At 40.9% G+C, this 18,884-nt stretch overlaps 2 protein-coding genes across 7 annotated transcripts in view; one reads left to right on the top strand and one right to left on the bottom strand.

Moving 5' to 3' along the window:
- The window catches only part of TDRD1 (tudor domain containing 1), a 31,118-nt gene extending 22,973 nt beyond the window's left edge, over nucleotides 1–8,145 (bottom strand). The window contains exons 1-7 of one of the 4 annotated variants that reach the window (XM_053389137.1): nucleotides 7,785–8,145; nucleotides 4,776–6,324; nucleotides 4,466–4,552; nucleotides 3,760–3,824; nucleotides 3,415–3,535; nucleotides 2,697–2,802; nucleotides 266–317 (exon numbers count right to left, since the gene is read on the bottom strand). In XM_053389137.1, the coding sequence (XP_053245112.1) occupies nucleotides 266–317; nucleotides 2,697–2,802; nucleotides 3,415–3,535; nucleotides 3,760–3,824; nucleotides 4,466–4,552; nucleotides 4,776–5,043 (699 nt within the window). In that variant the 5' untranslated portion in view covers nucleotides 5,044–6,324; nucleotides 7,785–8,145. Of the gene's footprint in view, nucleotides 1–265; nucleotides 318–2,696; nucleotides 2,803–3,414; nucleotides 3,536–3,759; nucleotides 3,825–4,465; nucleotides 4,553–4,775; nucleotides 6,942–7,784 lie in introns of those variants that run through there. The other 3 variants (XM_053389136.1, XM_053389138.1, XM_053389139.1) reach the window with 3 other exon arrangements.
- Nucleotides 8,146–8,685: 540 nt separating this feature from the next.
- The window catches only part of CCDC186 (coiled-coil domain containing 186), a 45,262-nt gene continuing 35,063 nt past the window's right edge, over nucleotides 8,686–18,884 (top strand). The window contains exons 1-2 of one of the 3 annotated variants that reach the window (XM_053389141.1): nucleotides 8,686–9,116; nucleotides 10,235–10,271. The gene's annotated coding sequence lies outside the window, so the exon portion shown is untranslated. Of the gene's footprint in view, nucleotides 9,117–10,234; nucleotides 10,272–13,864; nucleotides 13,886–18,884 lie in introns of those variants that run through there. The other 2 variants (XM_053389140.1, XM_053389142.1) reach the window with 2 other exon arrangements.

Below are 18,884 nucleotides of genomic sequence, written 5' to 3' on the forward strand. Positions count from 1 at the left end.
CGGGCGTGCAAGGCTTGCGGATAGCTTCCTGAAGCCTGGAGAGCGAGAGGGGTCGGTGTGCACCGACGCCTCTCGCTCTCCAGGCTTCAGCGAAAGCCTGCATTCGCCCCATAGGACGCACACACATTTCCCCTTCATTTTTGGAGGGGGAAAAGTGCGTCCTATAGGGCGAAAAATACGGTACTATTTGATACACAGTACTATCATCTGCAGATGGTAATAATGCCCTCTCCCCAACCACACAAATGAACAACTCTAGTCATACCTTTTTCTTGATTTCATCCAAAGATTTTGCACTATCTTCAACTTTATCGGCACTAAAAATGAATTCTGTTCATTAGTATAATTGTTCTGTAAAGGTCAAGCAGTCCTGAATACATTCAAAATTGACCCATTTAAAGCAGTAAGCATTTATATGTTGCTTAAGAGACATAAAGTAGAGCCAGTTTATAAAACCCTTTACGACTTACTTATCAATAAACATTGAAGGAGTTATTAGTCCTAATCTCTCTGGTTGAATTAACTATTTATTAAGGTAGAGTGAGCATTTTAACTGTACACTTCCCACTCACCCCATTTGCATGCTGGCTTGGTGCCTCAATCCTGGTCTGTTTAAACCAGTTTCTCATTATGCTTAAAGTGGGGGACTCTAGTTTATTAACCCTTAAGACACAGTTTGATTCTGTTTGTAAACTAGGTTTTCCATTTGTGACCCGTGTTCAAAACTCCCTTTGTTCTAGGCGCATTTTGCAACAGGGAATTTCATTAACGCAAGCAGCTTCTGAGTTCAGGGTGCAATACTGCGCCTACGATTTCAGATTAAAACAGCAGAGTAGAAGGAAAAGAGGACTTTTTTCTGCCTCCCCACTTCCAGCTACTCTCTGAAAACTGTAGAAGAGACCTTCTTAAGAATATTAGCGGGGTGGGCAGGGAAAGGACTAGAGCATGTGAAAAATGTATATAATACTTCAGAAATATTTTAAGATTTCTTCATTTTCAGCTTTGTATTCTTATTTAAAAAGCATGCCTAGACATTCCATTGTTGCGCCCATAGCCTAGGTTTAAGGTGCCATTTAGCTCCTAGCTTTCATATCTTAGTTTCTAACACTGTTTTTGACATAATGGGAGACAGACTAGGATGGTAGTGCTGAAGGTGGTGTGATACAAGGTGAGGAAAGAGAATGGCTCAACATTCATTCTAAGAATGTTATATTCAAACATGGTAGTAGCAATTTTCACTTCCATTCTTTGAGGACAACATACAACCTGGAATTCCAAAATAAATAAATAGACCACATATTCAAAAATGCAATACAGCATACCTAACTACACAACAGTAACCAGAATTTAGAGAATACTTGCTAAAACTCTTCATCACTACAGAATTAGAATCATCCTATAACATCTAATTCAATTTTCTGAGTGCCATTCTTGACATAGCCAAAAGAGCCATGCATCTGAGGGAAGTATCAGAAGACAGGGTAAATTCTGCAGGATGCAGAAGTGCAAAAGAGGAGAGGATCCTAAAAGGGAGAATACCCTAGAAACTAGTCCAGTGAAGACTGAGTATATGTGGAATGTGGACTGCTGTGGGTGGGGGAGAAAAGGGAGTGGAGTAACTAAAACCCAGACATAACCACTCCAACATTTTGCTGCAGATCTCACTTGTAATTCTATAGCCCTTTGCAGTATATATCTTAAGTGGTGGCTCCCCGACTATTGAATGCTCCCAAGAGAGGCTTGCCTGGTGTCATCATTACATGTCTTTAGGTGCCAAGCAAAAACATTCACCTTATCCAGGCCTTTAGCCATTAAATAATCTATGGCCTGTTAAAGCTGTGGTGGTGAGTACTGTTATTATGAACATTTTATTATTATTATGATTATTTTTTATTATGCTGTCTGCTATTATGTTTTTTATGTTTTTGTTATTGATGCTCCATAAAATGTGTTCTTAATGTTGTACACTGCCCTGGGATCTTTTGATAAAGAGTGGTGTATAAACCAAATAAAAAACAATAAAATAAATAACTAAATAATATCGAATTGAGACCTGGGCTTTCTTCCAAGGACCTCAAGATGCTGCAAATAACATGGGTTATTTCCCATTTTATCATCAAAACAAACCTGTGAGATAGCTTAAGTTGCAAGATCATGCTGTAGTTCCTTGTATTTAGTCACATAAAATCCATGGTGGCCCTAAATGTACAGTGGTACCTCTGGATACGAATGGGATCCGTTCCGGAGCCCGGTTCACATCCAGAAGCGAATGCAACCCGCATCTGCGTGGGTCGCCACTTCCGCGTGTGACATAATTTTGACCGTCTGCGCATGCGCAAGTGGTGAAACCCGGAAGTAACACTTTCCGTTACTTCGGGGAGCGCAACCCGAAAGCGCTCAACCTGAAGCAACTTCAACCCGAGGTATGACTGTACATGCTAATTCACACAAAGTGCTTGAGCATCATGATCTGAATGGGAACCTATGTATTCATCTAAAATATGAGCAGAGTTCTGCATATGTTCCTCTTTCTGAAACATGACCACTAATGGGAGCTATATAAACAAGAGCAGCCCTACTGGATCAGACGAAATGCCCATCAAGTCCAGCCTGTCTAGTAGCCAGTCACATGTCTATAGGGAAATAGATACAAATCCAGTTATCAGAGGGAGGATGAATTTAACGTATAAACTTACTTATGTTTAACTAGCTTACAGACGACACTATGCATTTGCCAGTCTTTCCTTTGACACTCCACTGAACAGTAATAGACCTGCTTACACCGTGTGCATCTCAAGGATCCTAAAGAGATTAATACAGCAACACAAAGTGTTGACATTACAGTATGTGGTCAGCAATTTCTGATTCAGTATCCAAGATTTTCTTCTGTGTTCCCATTAAGTTGATGGTCTTTAAAGTCAACCGCACATAGTAGAATTCTGTAATACTAAGCCTCTAGGTTTGAAAATCTTTATTATCCATTGGCATAATTTTGAAAACATCAATTCTCCCCTGCTTTGACATGGAAAAATGTAAGATGTTAATCAACATGGATAAGGTACCCTTGCATTTAGATAAAATATTAAATATAGGTATAGGTTAATTTTTATTTGTACGCAAATTAAGTTCATTCATGAATCTTACTTACAGTATCCAAAGCACTCTACACACAGTTGCCTAGTAATCATTCATACATAATTCACCATTTTTGTTCAGATGTTTCAGTTGTGGTTGAGAAATGATGGCTTGTCTAAGATCACTAAGTAAGTTTATGGTAGATGAAGGACACAGGCTTTAACTGACACTTGAGTTCACTTTCCAATTTATAATAAAAAATCATAACTTCATTTTTTAAAAAAAAGCTTGCAAGGTAAGAGGTTGCACTGTCTATCAGATCAGATAACAGAAACCTACCAGACATTCTACAAAAATGGCATGTGGACCGGTGTAATTGATCAAAGCCTGTGGATAAAGTATTGTCAGGAGAGCTCTGTAGTCTTCTCTGCTTTGCATGTTGTAAGGCTGAAGCATGCACCTGCAATATACATTTAGAATAATTTGAGCAACATTTATATGCCTTAAAATAGTAAAATACTGCCACATAAATAACAGAAATGGAACCGGCCCCACCAAATTCTATTGTCACATCCACAAGGGAAAACACATGTACTATCAGGGTTAACAAAGGAAGCTGAAAATAACACTGGCACTAAAGGACACATGTAGAAGAAAATTCAGACTCAAATCTTGCAAACTCACAGGACTTATTTCATTTGCTGAGGATGGTAGGAAGGTACTGGCGCCATTCATGGCTTCTGATTTCCCTACAATATAGAATAGTAATGTTTAGATATGACCTAGTTTTTCCAAGTAGTAGAAGGGAGATACATTTCTAATAATTAACCCAGTTGGACAACCAGCTAGAGTTGCATGCTATGCACAATTAGGAGTAAGTTACGCTGAATTCAGATGGACTTACTAAGTACAATATTGCACAGCATGAAATCAATGCTTAATCATTAAACATTTATATTAACCACCACCTAAAGTTGGTAGACTATTCCTAAGCAAGCTCATAATGAGATAATTTAAAGCTGCCCATATGTAAACAGAACTCAAGAAGGCAACTGCCAAGATTAAGTAATAGCTACTCATTGTTCTTAACACTTACAGAGAAGTGATTTGATAACAAAGCTTCCAATTTTTCATCTATAGTAATGGTTGATTTTCTTTCTCCCTGCCCCCCTTTATTTTGCTTAGACACCAACAAAACAAAACCACGTGTTTACATCATTTGTTGCAAAAAATACAAAATTAACAAAAAGTAACCTCATAAGTTCTGACAATAAATCTTCTTACATATAAATCTAACTTCCCGTCTTCTCCATACTTCCTTTAATATTTACTAACTTGTTGCAGTTAATCAACAAGTAATGGTTGATTTTCTAATAAAAGAAAACTTAACCTTCTGCACAGCTGAGCTTCAACACTGAAGCCTGGATGGGTGGGTTGTGGGTGGAAAATGACCGAGACTGCTCATACGATACAAAAACTGTAAAAACACAGCACAAAAATGTTCATTGAAGAAAAGCATTTGTTACATAATACACATTTTAAAGCTGAGGAAGTGCACAATTGGAACAACTAGCCATTTCCATTTTCAAAGGTTTCAAAAAGAAAGCAATAAAACAATTTAAGTACTATAAGTGAAATTGCAAAAGCAACACAAAAGATTAAAGGTATTAAAACTATTTTAAAATGAGGTATTTTCCTACCTCTCAGTTCCCCTCCATTCATTTCTGATGTGGTTCTCTGTCTGTTAAAGCTACCATGGCAGCCATCATAACTGCTTTCACTTGAATTACTGCTACGAGTTTCAAAAAACATGTTAGCCTGCTCACAAATCGAGAAATTGTTGAGAAATTTTGAAGTTTTATCTTCTTCAGGTAATGAGCTTTTGAAGTTGGGACCTGTGCTGGGACTTCTCAGTGATTCATTTTGAATTTTGAGTTCTTCATTCCTTATAAAACGATTTTGTGCCATCCTGTGCGCATCCGTACCAGAACAATTTCCTGACAGCTGTAAAGTTATTGTTTAGCAACGAGGAAGATGAAAAGAATAAAAAGCAATTAGCAGCTAAAAGAAAATGTGTTGAATTTTTAAATATTCCAGACCAAGATGTCCTAAGCAAATTTTCATTCATTTTTCTGTATTCTTTTTTATTAAAAATAAAAGCAGAATAAAATAAGTTATTCTACAGAAAATACAAAAACCAGTTTTAGCATTAATGTCTTCCCACTAGCTTCAAACAATCATATTAGGGATTTAACAAAACTGCTGGCACTCCCGAAGCCTTGGGGCATGTCCCCTCAAGGGACAGCCACATGTTGATGTTTATTGGTACAATCCAGAACTCAGCCAGGTAGCATCAGGGCTCAATGGAGCAGTGTGCCACAACTGCAGCCCTGCCACTCATTCCAGAAGGGTGTAAAAGGGGTGGGGAGGTAAACTGTTGCACCAGTATGGAACTGGGGCACATATCAATCCTGGATCAGGCCTAATGCAGTCATGTAACAGCAGTGGAACCAGTTTGGGATCCAGTGTTCCAGCTGGAGGAACAGGGAACTCAGTTCAAGTCAACCAGCCCAGAACAAAAGGGGTATGCATTGCTGTGTTAATGTCCTTGCTGAAACAAGTGAAAGCAGAACCTGAGGTGGCATTTAGCAGCAATTCCCAGTAAACTATCTTGCATATAAAGCCAGTTATCCTGTTGTTTTCTAATAAGGAGAAGGCAATGAACACCATAGCTGTCAAATGGCTTATATGTACCAATCCAGTTCATCAAAGTTTGGACAAAAGTCATCAGCAGATAAGCAGAAATGCAGAAGGTGATGCTTCCACAATGTGACTGGATATTGCAAATCAACTTTACAAAAAATAAAAAGTTTAATATTTAATTGGAAAGGATGGATTCTCAACCCACACAATTGCACCAACAGATCTTGGCTGTTACATGGGCTGTACATGTATTCCTAACTCCCCACCGATCCACCTCTTGTATACGGCTAGGTCTGCACATAAGTGGGAAAATGCATTAAAACCCAAGATAGCAGGGGCTATAATTTCATTTCAATATATAGTTCTTGAATCCCTCCCACTTGATACAGCTTTTGGATAATCCCCTTCTCATAAGAGAAACCTGTGCAAGAAAAAATGGCAACTTACAATAGAGCATTGCTAATAGAGTCCTTTCCATGCTGTTCTTATTTTCTACCTGCAGGAAAATCTGTCTCTCTCTCCCCTTTTCCTTTACAGTACAGAAGCCTTTAAAAGAAAACCTTATTTATCACCTCAACACTCTTCTACTGAATGTATAGATACGGCCCTCCAATGTCCATTCTACACGTCTTAAAACAACTGGCTAGCATGTAACTAAGCTTTACTCAGTGTAGACCACTGAGATTAATGAACCTAACTTGGTCATGTTCATTAACTTCCATAAGCCCACTCCAAATTAACCTTAACCAAATACCACCTGATCATTTTACGTCGTGCACCCACTGGTGAGTCGAATCTGTGCATGCCGTAGAACTTAGTGAACTTTGATCACTCAGCACTCTTTTCACAAGGACAGATAAGGGTAGCGTGCCTTAAGCCAGGCCCATTAATTTCAGTGGGTCTACCCTGAGTAAAACCTGAATATCACCTCATTGACCCAAAGCACCTTAACCCAGAAGCAAGCTACCTGATTTCACCAGGCTTTAGTGAAATCAGATAAATGTGAAAAAAGATTGTGGCATAATATCAACTACTACACAAGCCACGCATGAAGCGAGACGACAATGGCAAGGCAGATGTGGGTTCACGGTTAAAACCAGGGACAACAAACCTGGCACTCTCCCCACGTCTGGACTCCCAGCTCCCTGCAACCCCTGACCATTAGGCAGAGCCGGATTTGGGTTTAATGAGGCCCTAAGCTACTGATGCGGGTGGTACTGGCCACAGGACCAGGAAAAACTGCGGAGCAGACAAACGCCAGCTCCCTCGGCCTGTAAAGCAAGATGAGCACTGCAACCCCAAAGTCGTTCACGGCTGTACAGTGGTACCTTGGCTTACATACGCTTCAGGTTACATACGCTTCAGGTTACAGACTCCACTAACCCAGAAATAGTACCTCAGGTTAAGAACTTTGCTTCAGGATGAGAACAGAAATCGTGCTCTGGCGGCGCGGTGGCGGGGGAGGCCCCATTAGCTAAAGTGGTGCTTCAGGTTAAGAACGGACCTCCGGAATGAATTAAGTTCTTAACCCGAGGTACCACTGTCCTTAACTATCAGGGGTCCCTTTACCACTTTACCTTTTAAGCTACTGAAGGTATTGGGGCCCTTTATATGTCCAGCTGTCCTTTGTCAACAACAAATAGTTGCTGTTTTTTGTGTTGAATATATGCTACATGGTAATTTATGGACCCATTATTACATCATAGGGGCCTACACAACACAAACACTGTTGTTGTATGTAGTTTTTATTTTATTTATTTTCTATCTTATATTTTGGAAAGGTACATCCAGGTTATTTTCCTCTAAATTTTTTTGGGGGGGCCCAAGAGAGTGGGACCCTAAGCTATAGCTGGTTTAGCTTATACATCAATCCGGCACTACCATTGGGCAATGCTGCCCAGGAGTTGGGAGTCCAGAAGTACCTGGAGACCTACAGGTTCCCCACCCCCACATTAAACAGCAAACCGCCGCGGACCCTGCCCTGAAGGGGGCCTAGCAATGCTCACCCACGCGGGGCCCCCCCTGCGGGCGTTACCTGAGAGGCCTTCCTACTCCCAGCCCTGCGCCCCCGGGGACGGAGAGACGAGGACAGCTGCTGGACGCGAGGAGGGAGGAGGTCTTTTAAAACCAGCTCCTTCTCCTCGATGAAACCCCGGCAGAAGCCCAGAAACGCGCTTCAGCTTGCTGCCGCCACGTAAAGGAAAGAAATAACGCCCTCGACGACGCCTTCCCGGCTCTCTCCCCCCGCTCCGGGCGCCTCGTGCGCCGACCTCCGAAGTTTTATGCCTAGCTTCGCACCACTCCCCTCCCTCGCGAAAACTGCCGCGTAATCTCAAGGGCGCATGCGCTTGCCTCGCGGGCGACAATGCGCTCTGGTTAACCTGAGCGGGAAGGACTTGCGGGGTGGGGGGGGGGAAAGAGAGAGAAGCCAGAAGTGGGGGCTGCAGGGAAGTTTGAGCCGAAGGCAGTTCGCGCCGTTTCTGCTTTGCAGACGCACGCATGTCAGCGCCACATCTTTTGCAGCTTTCCAAACCTACAAAATCCGGCCGCCTGTTCTGGGTGCGAAGGGGCTAATAAAAAAAGCGTCATATTGGAAGTTCTAAAACATTTTATCACTTGGATCTGCTGTTTTCTGCATCATTTAGGTTTCCAAAGGGGCCCTCCTGGTGGTTCTATGGACCGCCTTTTGCACGTCGCAAACTGCGCGCACCCGAGGGCAATATTAATGACAGTGATTTTGTAGTAGGCTCCAGTGCTACACTACTTCCTCCTCCTCCTTTTTTATACTATAAAATCGTTTTTTAATTTAACAGGCAATCGGTTCTTGCGGTGGGGCTGTGAAAGTTTTTGCAGCCTGACTCAGTAAACAGCAGTTCTCTAATCCCCTGAACCCCGTGCGGGGGGAACCTGAACCGACGCACCCAGCCAGGTACCAGGGAGAGCCATCCCTTCCCCTCCCGGTTCCCTATTGCTTTTGTCAATGGCACGCCCGTGGCAGATGATAAAGGCTGCAGATCTTTCTGGTGACTCAAGCTGTTAGGCAACGCGAGGCGAGGTGCGCGAGCCGGAACCCTCTTTCCTCCCCGCTCTTCTCTCTCTCCTCCTCCTTGCAGGCGGATAAACCAAGTCTCGCCCCGCCTCCGCTCCTCCTCTCTCAGCTGAAACCACTCTGGTGTCTGCGGCAGCCATCTTTGTTGATGTGTCAGCTTTCAGTTCCTCTTAGGAGCTTGCAGCAGGAACAAGGGGAGGAGGGAAGGACGACCCCTCGTTACTATTAGCAATGGGAGGGCAGCTACGCTCGCCAAAGATCTCCTGCTTTCCAGCTTCCTAGCAAACTGGTAAGAGCTATCCTGGCAGGGCGGGTGTTCAGACGTGGTTTTTTGGAAACACAAGCAATGTGGATTGATGTAGCTTGCGAGAGCACCTGTTACTAGGCAGGAGGAGTGGGGTGGGGATGGCAGATCTTGCTTGGTGTGTTTTGTTTCCCAATTGCTTCTTTAGAGTTTGGAATGGTTTCGATGCCCCCGATGCTGAACCTTCTAAGGTGCTTCCCGGCATGTTTCCTCCCTCCCTCCCTGCGGAACATTTCTTAGCATAGTAAAACTAGGCTGCTTGTCCGTGTTAGGTTTTTGTTTTTTTCCATTTCTTTTAACCACATTTTTGGCTAAAAGATGGACTGAAGTCCCCCTCTATAAATTGAAATACAAACTGGTGTACCTGCTTTACCAGGAAGTGAAATAATAGGTGAGTACCTTGCCCTCAAGGTCACACACGCACACACACATACACATCATTGTATCATACTGTCTGAATTCCCCTGCTGGTTCACATTTCAGAGATGCCTTTGTACAGGTGTGTGGGTGTCAGCTGTCATTAGAAAGCTTGTCTGTCTGGTAGGCTTTTTGTTTATACATCAAAAGTTGTCAGGTGGCCAAATTGCTCAGGACCTTTAACATTCTGACCCCAAATACTTACGGTTGTTCTCTGAATGTGACACCTTTTATGAATACACACCATCAGTATTAACAAGAGTTGCTTAATAAAGTATTGTTCTGTCCCATGCAAAGCTTGGGGAGGGATTGTATTTACTGGTTTCAGCTTTATTGATGTCAGTTTATTGTGAGATGTGGAATTTGTCTAAATGTAGTATAGGAGCTGACAATGCAATACTGAAGCTTAATTCAGTTAAGCTTCGTAGCTCTTCTTGGTTCATCTGCTGTGCTCTTCTGTTCTGCATAATTTGCTTGCATCTGAGGCTTTTTCTCAATGGAAAATGTTTCTTGCCATTTGTACCTGCTTCAAAGCATTGAGATTAGGAAAGCTTTTTTTCTATCTTGGTTTCTGCTTTTTCTTTCTTCTGTTATCAGTTAGTAGCCTTTAGATATTGCACAGCAAGTGCTTTTGCTAATCATCCTCCTGAGATTTAGAGCCTGATTCTAGATCCCTGTTTGTTTAGGAGTAATGCTACTGAATTCACAGGCATTTACTGCCAGGTAAGTGTGCATAGGACTGCAGCCTTTGTTATTGTCTTTGATTTTGAGCTATTAACAATGGGCTCTATGGCTTCCATGTTGGAAAACCAGAAGGCCTTATTGCCTGTAAAACCATACAATATTATGAATGGTCACTTACATTATGGCCCTGGTCCCAGAAAGCAGTTCGTTCACAAAACCATTCCACACAGTTTTTCCACAGTATATTTTAATGCTGCTACAAGTGTCTTCCTGGGCTGACTGTGACAGAGATAAAATCCTATGTACTGAAGCATTTGTTTCAGTCAAGTGCCTTTTCTCATTTTGGGGTGGGTGGGTGCCTTTCCCTTTGTTAATAACATTATATATATTAAAAATAGAGTTTGGTTATTGATATATAATAATCCACATAGCTTAGGTACAGGTTAGGGTTGTCTTGTATTTCATTTTTGATCTGTACAGTTGATAATTGTTGTGGGCCATGCAAACAAAAGAACTGTTATTTGAAAGCTTTGCTGTGATGTGATTCTAAGGCCAGCTGGTATGAGCTGCTGCTACTAGATCTGTTTATTTTATTTCCCATCTTTCTAGGCAAAAGAGATATTCAAGGCAGGTTCCCAAAATAGCAAAAAAAGTGCAACATTTATTAACAATAAAGGATATGTAAAAAAATAAATACTGAAAAAGAAGTAAGCCTACAATATTGATAAGCTGAAATAACATAATCATCTCACCTCAAAACACTTGGCAGAACAAAGGTATTTGGGATTGGTCTTAAACATCTAGAATGAGTGTAAGATGTTTCATAGCACCTACTGCACTATTCCAGTATCGTGATCTGTAATACTTGATTGGCATTTCAGGCCAGTTTCTCTATATGTGTTCTTTGTCCTTCTATGTATTTACATAATGGGGTTCAGTGTGCCCAAAGAATAACTGATCAAAACTTATTATTTACAAAGTTTTAGGTGTTGCTGTCAAGTACTCATCTACTCAGTGTAGGTATTTGCAGAACGAGCTGTGCGCTACTGCTTATCATGCTTTGTCCAGCTGGAAGTGGAGCGCTTGGACTCAAACAGTTGAGGGTTCAAAATGGATTTAGTGTAAGGCCTTCAGCTCCTCTTAATTTGCCTCTGACAGCTGTCGTTATTTCAAGCTGTTGCAGCTATGCATGTATATGTATAGGATCAGGTTGACAGGTTAACTACATTTTGGTAAGTGTTTGAATAATAAAAATATCTCTGCCTAATGTCTGTTACATTAAAAATACATTCTCAGTTTTAAGCAACCATTTTTAGATTGAAAAAAGGAACAGATTGGATATAGTAATTTATTTTGTCAATAAACTGTTTTAATGCCTGTTCCTTTTGGAACTTGATTGGTTGATTGCTACCCCCTTACTGTGCTATAACCCAACACGAGAAATGAATGGGAATGAAATTTTGAGCTGTAATTCTCCTGTTGACGGAAAGGAACAAAAAATATTGGAAGAGCGTTGCCTCTCAGAAATATGTTTCCGAGTTTTTCTACCAGGCTACCACACCCTTGCTTCCTATCAAGCTATTATTTGGTTCTGTATAGAGACTTAAATATCATTTATGATAATAACCATGTAAAGAATATTTTCAGTAGAAGTACCACCTTTATTAAATTTATATTACAAGTTCTACATTGATTTTTCAGTTAAATCCTGACTACAGTTTGTAAATCCTGATGTTGCCTATCCCAAGCTACCAAAAATAAACATGAATAGGAATTCCAGTTACTGGAAGATGCTTTGACTTGGATTTTCCTGGGAAATGAAGTTCTAAAGTTCAGGGGAAACACCTCTGTGCATGCTAGTTCTGATTTATTGCATGGGTGGTAAATATAAGATTGGTTTCCTAGGTGCTCTTAAACTTAAATGAAATACAGAGATGGGCTATGTAGGGCTTTCATGGTCATTATCAGTGCCCTGAACTAAGCATTGAAGTGGTGGTGTCATGAGTTTTCAAGCAAAGACTCAAGCATGATCAGGCAAGAACAGCCTTGCCTGAAACCCAAAACAAACCAAACTCTACTCTCATTAATCCTATGGACCTCTCCTTCCCAAAGGTACAGAAACTTACTTTGGGGCAGAGGAAATCTGGCAGGTGCTCCGCTCCCATGTCCAACAGACGACTGGGACTACAAGCCCCAGAATCCTTGGCAGGAAATAAATGCTGTATTCACCATTTCTTCTAATGAGAACACCCCAAAGGGCGTTCCCTTGTGGAAATAATGTGGAGAGTGTAATTTTCCTGCAGGAGTCCCTGATCAGAAATTACATTCCGCCAGGGTCTAGTAGTATCTACTGCCTGCATCTACATCTTTCCCCTGCCCCAAACTGAGTTCCTGACCTTTAGGAAATCGGGGAAGGGAGTGGATGCTTTGTGAGCACCTTCAAATCTTTGTGACTTGGTTGTTTAGAATTTTCAGAAAGGTCCAACCCCTTTGGGAGCACACAGTTGGGTACTTCTACAACACTGGAACTTGTGTGTCATGTATTGATATGTCATTGTTTTGTTTTTTTAATGGTACTTTCTCCCAAGTAAATGCATATAGGATTGCAGTCTTGGTATCCATATATGCAACCAAAGTTAGAATAGGCAATAGCAGATTACCTGGTAGCAATGACCATCCTACAGTGTGCTTTATGAACATGCCAAAGCTTTATGAACATGGCAAACCGAATGACTGTCGGTTCTGTTGTTCATTTGCAAGGGAATGCTTGTTGACAAAATACCTCCTGGCTCCACAAACAGTAGAAATGCTGTGTCCACAAGCAGTCAGTAGAATAACTGAAGGTGATTTACTTGTTACCATGTGATTTAGCAATGGATACCAGTTATTTCAATATCCTGATGTAGCTGATAATATGTATACACAAAGAGAGGTGCAAGAACTGAAGCCTGCCAGAAAGGGATGTCTTCTGCCATGAAAGCCCTGACACTTAATTCTCAATTGTGTGGAGGACTGGCTCTGGCTACGGAGTGGTGAGGAAAGTCACTCTGCCTATGTTCTGAGGTGCTGTCCTTTATTAGTAAGCAGAGGGTTGAACACTTGGTGTGCAGCACAATCTTACACATTTCTATTCACAAGTTGCACAGACTTCAGTACCACTTACTTCCATGTAAGGGTGTGCAGGATTGCCATCTTAGCTATCTTTTCTGATGTTGGCTTTTGGGCAGTGATGAGAAACAACCTTTAATCTTTGTAGCCCCGCAATAAGGGGAAGGGGGGGACCAGTTATTTCCAGTCTTGCAAACCTGAAAAGTTTTGCATAATAAGAGAGTTGTGTTGTGCAGAATGGGCAATGCCCCAGCTGCCAGAGGTGTACACCAGTCACAAAATCTGACATGTATCTGTAGTTTGGGGAAGCAGCCCAATCTATTTTACAGCTGCTCTGTGTATTTCTATTTTGACTAGTTACTCAGGACCAAATTAGACATGTGAAAAATGAAGCTGTGCTCTTCCTACCCCTCCACCCCACTCTGGCTGTCCAATTTACTATAATGGGGAATCTATAAATGACTGTAACTTATTTCCTTTCGCCAGAAATGGATGGAATTTTCAGGCATAGGAGCCCCTCCAGAGTGGATTGAGCCAGTCAAATAGTAGGTTTTGTGCAGAGTACCAAGGTTCATTTGTTTTTGTTTTTTAAAAAGGAAATTAGCTTCTGCCAGAATTGGATGCAATTTACAGACATGGTTGCCCCTTCTGAGGAAGAAAAAGCTTGCTAAATTTCAAAATGATTGCTTACAGTGGTTCTCCTGCAAATACAAACTCACTGTTTTGGGGTGGGGAAAAGAAGAACATGGATAGGCAAGACTTGGGTAGGTGAAAGAACGTGTTATCTCAAAGGTCATTGGTGAAAGGTGTGATTATACTAAACACCACCACAAGGATACAGAGTTACCTCGGGTTACGAACTTAATTCGTTCCGGAGGTCTGTTCTTAACCCGAAGCCGTTCTTAACCTAAGGTGCGCTTGTTATAATGGGGCCTCCCGCTGCTGCCGCACGATTTCCGTTCTCATCCTGGGGCAAAGTTCGCAACCTGAGATAACTACTCCTGGGTTAGCGGAGTTTGTAACCCGAAGCATTTGTAACCCGAGGTACCACTGTAGTGACAGCAGACCTGGATGCATACCGTTGGTCAAAACTTTTCTTGGTACATCATATATATTTCTAGCGAAAATAAGTTTAAAAACCAGCAACAGCCAGCACCTGATCCCGAGGCCATGGAAAAGCCACTAACCATACAGTACAATAACAATGATCTCAAGTTGGTTCTGGGTCCAGGATTCCCTATATTCCTGTGCTCTCTGGATTTGGATGCCCCCCGGAAATACTGCATTTTAAAAATCACTGCTGTGCATATATATTAAAGCAAAGCCTAAATGACAAAGGGACTGCTCTGTACTTGAGTGAAGATGATGGGGTATTGTTTTGACCCTCTAGTCTAAGTTTTCTAACCACAGTGAAATAGTTTTCCAAGGCACTCCTATCACATTGATTTAGGAAATGGATGCTAAAATAACTATTAAAAACTATGTTTGCTGTTCTCATGGATCTCATGCCTTCCCCTATGTAAGTCGGTAGAGAAAGAGGGAAAGGTAGAGAAATTTCATGGAGAATGAGCAGTGTTCTAACACCACTACTGACGTTTTTTAAAAGGCATTCTTGGTTTGTAACAAGAGTGTGACTTTCAGCTTTGCATATTATCTTCCATGCTGTATTTCTGATTGCAAACCCTTAAATCTTCACAGATCTGTGTGGTCGTATAACTTTAGTTTACCGAAGATTTTCCTCCCCAGCTATTTTATATAATGCTCAGTTGACTTGTTCCTGCTGTTAATCCATTTCGTTAACTATTACCTAACGTTGGATTGGTAAAAATACAGCCCATGTAGTTAAGCAGTATACTGTAGTGAACTTTACCTTGGAAATCATCTATAAGCAAATCCAGAACAGAATGCAGATCAGGTCATTCTAAGAAAATTCTTATGGGATGACTCATGGAGGACATAAAATTAGGAAAGCAATATTAAATATTGAAAAAGTAGTGAGATATTGGAAGCGAAGAAATCTACAGCTGAGCTGAAGGTGTATAGCTGCTGTTGATGTTTAGCATTAGTCACTAGATAAATAGTTTCAGGCATTTCATCTTAAAACCAAAATGGAGTGTTTGCAACCTTAGTCCTTCTCTCTTTTTTAAAATGAAACAAAATAAAGAATGTAAAGAAAAGGCTGGCTATTAATTTAAAACTTGGGTAATTTTTAGTATTGCATTTTGTCTGCTGTCAGTGTCGGCTGTGTTGCATGCGGGTGGATGAATGAACTTGGAGAACTTATTTGGGCAAGGTCATGTTCTACACTAGCAAAAGGACAGCAAATACAGTCAGGTGTGGTCTGTCTGGGATTATTTACTGATGACACAGGCATTCAACAAGCAGTGGGGAATAACATATTTTCCTGTCAATTTATTTGCTCGGTTTAGACCAGGGTTTGAATATTGGGAGCATCTTCCTTGCCTGCCCATCCTCCTTCTTCACTTCCTAGTCTGTGGTAACCATAGTTTTTGGTTTTTTTTGTGATGCCTGAATTGGTTACCACTAGCCATAGTTTAGCTTCAAGTCCACTTCAAACCATAACTCTGATTCCAGTTTAGAGCCATGCTATGGCTAGTCTGCCAGATAGAGCTGGAGATAATTTCAGTATGTAAGGAGGAAGGGGGAAGGCATGGCAGCTTGGTACATGTGACATCTGAATTGAGTGTGGCTAGAGTACTGGGAAAATGTTAACATCTCTATGGCAAATTGATAAGTCATTAGGAAAGACATTGAGATCCCAAACAACCACTAAGAATGCACAATTATTAAGGTTTCTAAAAAGAGACTGGAAAGGTTCAGCCAGGAAAAGAAGTCAGTTGCTAATTGCCCCATGAGCTTTAATATTTGGGCTGTTTTTGTGTGAAGGGCAATTCTTTATAGTGTTTGTTTTCTGCCCTAAGAAATTCTGAAGGGCATTGAAAATGTCCACCCCTATTTTTTATTCTGTACTTATTCTGTATTTATTCACTGTGTTTGTTGTGAATTAAAGGTAAAGGGACCCCTGACCATTAGGTCCAGTTGTGACCGACTCTGAGGTTGCGGCACTCATCTCGCTTTATTGGCCAAGGGAGCCAGTGTTCAGTTTACCTTCCTGCTGGAGAGGTACCTATTTATCTACTTGCACTTTGACGTGCTTTCGAACTGCTAGGTTGGCAGGAGCAGGGACCGAGCAACGGGAGCTCACCCCGTCACGGGGATTCGAATCGCCGATCTTCTGATCAGCAAGTCCTAGGCTCTGTGGTTTAACCCACAGCGCCACCCGCGTCCCTTCATCCCTCTACTTGTACTTTATTGTATGCCCGTGGGAGTGTCATTTGAATTACAGTATATATATTTATGTTTGGGGTTGTGGGCTGTTCCTGAGTCTGATGGCTGACTGGCATCTTTGGAGGATATTGGCATCTTTGCAAACCTTCATTCCAAATTTGTTTGTGTATGTGCTTTCCCTTTCTGCTGCCACATCTTTATCAAGTTGCATTGGTGATCTGGCTTGTTTATCTTGCTTTGATGCATTTTTTAAAAAATTGGGACCAACAGATACTGATGAAAGTAAGCAACATTGAATAAAATGGTGTGGTATTGCCTCAGCTTCACACCTCCCCCCCCTTTTGTTAGCAGTAAATTTTATTTTGTCAGTACCACTCTATAAAATATGTTAATTTTCTTCTTCTTTAGATCTTGTTCCTGTTTCCCCATACATCTTTTACCAGATGTTTAGAGAGTGATCAGTGCTATTAACATGCTACCGTAATAAGCAAGGAAATAACACTGATTTCATTTATTATGTTTAGTTTCTTGTCCTTTTGAAGTGTAGTTAACAGTATTTTAAAATATCTACAAGGACTTCTGATTTAACTAACTGATTTGAAAGGAAACATTGCATTTAAAGGGACAGCTTAAACAAATTTCTAAAGCAGGCCTTATAGCACAGTCACTTGAACTTTACTTTCACAATAAGCTATAGAATCTTTGTTCCTTTATAACAAGGCGCAGCTCCCACTTATCTGTTGAGAGCAGGAATAGTCCACACAAAGATTACACTTAAACAGCGTAATGTTATTTCTTTTAGTATTGTGTGAAAGCACTTTAAATACTATTAAACTAAAAATAATACAGATCTTGGGCTTCTAACTGGAATAAAAACAACATTTTATTTGTACACGTCTTTATCACTTTCTGTGACGGCAAAGCAATATTTGTTGTTCGCCAAGAATTAGAAGATACCCACTGCTGTATAAAATAAAGTGCTGGCTATAGAGCATCCTGTTTACTTTGCTTTTTTAACTTTAAGACATCTAAGAAAGAGAGGAAATGAGCTATTTGTTTTGTGCTCAGTTGCTTAATGTTCTGTGTTAAAAGGGATTTTATATTTGGATTGTAGGAAAGTCTTAATTATATATATTTAATGAGAAAATTAGAGTACTCTGCACTATTCTTCTAGCAACAAATAAAAATAATATGCAGATGTACATAAGAAAGCTTCTTACTATATGTCTTGGAAAGTGCTTTGTCTATTTTTCTGGGCTCTGTGGGTTTGGAGACCTCTCCAGATATCATCGTAACAATCCATTAATCCAGGGGTTCACAGTGGGTACCTGGCAACACCTTATTAGCTTATTTGCTGGTGACATTGCCATCATCAAGGCCCAAAAGCTGCTCTTCCAGAGGTAATTAAAACTATAAATTATTGTTGGGTGGTGTTTGGGTTCTTTATAAACTATGACAAATCAGAGACCTTGTTTTGGAATGTGAACTTGCAGACTCAACCAGATATTAGATGATCCACCAAACTTGTTCTACCTCCTTACAATGTTTTGGGGTTCTGATTCCTAGGAATCTGAACAAATTGCTTCATTTAAAGTACCCTACACCCACCCCCCAAACATATTGTAGAGGACTTGAAGGCTTGGCAGGCTTTGATTTTTTTCTATTCTGGGGAGGGTGGCTACTGTAAAAATGGTAGAACAGACCAGAATCTTGTTTCTATTTCAAGTCCTGTCGATTTCACATAATACCCTTACCTCTTGGCAACTTCTTAATTTTTGTTGCAAAATTAAATCCAGCCAGGGAGGCTGGGAAGTCCTTTATTTACCAACATAATTTGATGCCTTTCAGCTATGGCAAATCGTTCTGATGATTTTAGCAGATCTAGCAACATCTTGGGTTGCACTGGATGCACAAGATTCTCCTTCTCTCCCTCTAATTGTGATCCCCTTTTTTGCTCCCAAAGAGGTCAGTATGGAAGTCTTTATTACACTATAGATATGTGGAACAGAAGATGTAAGAAACTAGCCTCCATACCCTCACCCTTAATCCCCTTTCCTTATATACCACAATTTCAGGCTCAAGATAAATTAACAGTATCTACTGTTCTTTCCAAAGTGGGACTGCAAAGACTCCAAAGCGGGACCTGCAAGACTGTTATGAGAACAACATGCCAGTTACAGAATCATCATCATCATCAGAAAGTGGGAGAAGCAACAAGAGGAACAGCCATTTTAG

The sequence above is a fragment of the Podarcis raffonei genome, chromosome 5, assembly GCF_027172205.1.
Source record: "Podarcis raffonei isolate rPodRaf1 chromosome 5, rPodRaf1.pri, whole genome shotgun sequence".
NCBI classification, from domain to species: domain Eukaryota; kingdom Metazoa; phylum Chordata; class Lepidosauria; order Squamata; family Lacertidae; genus Podarcis; species Podarcis raffonei.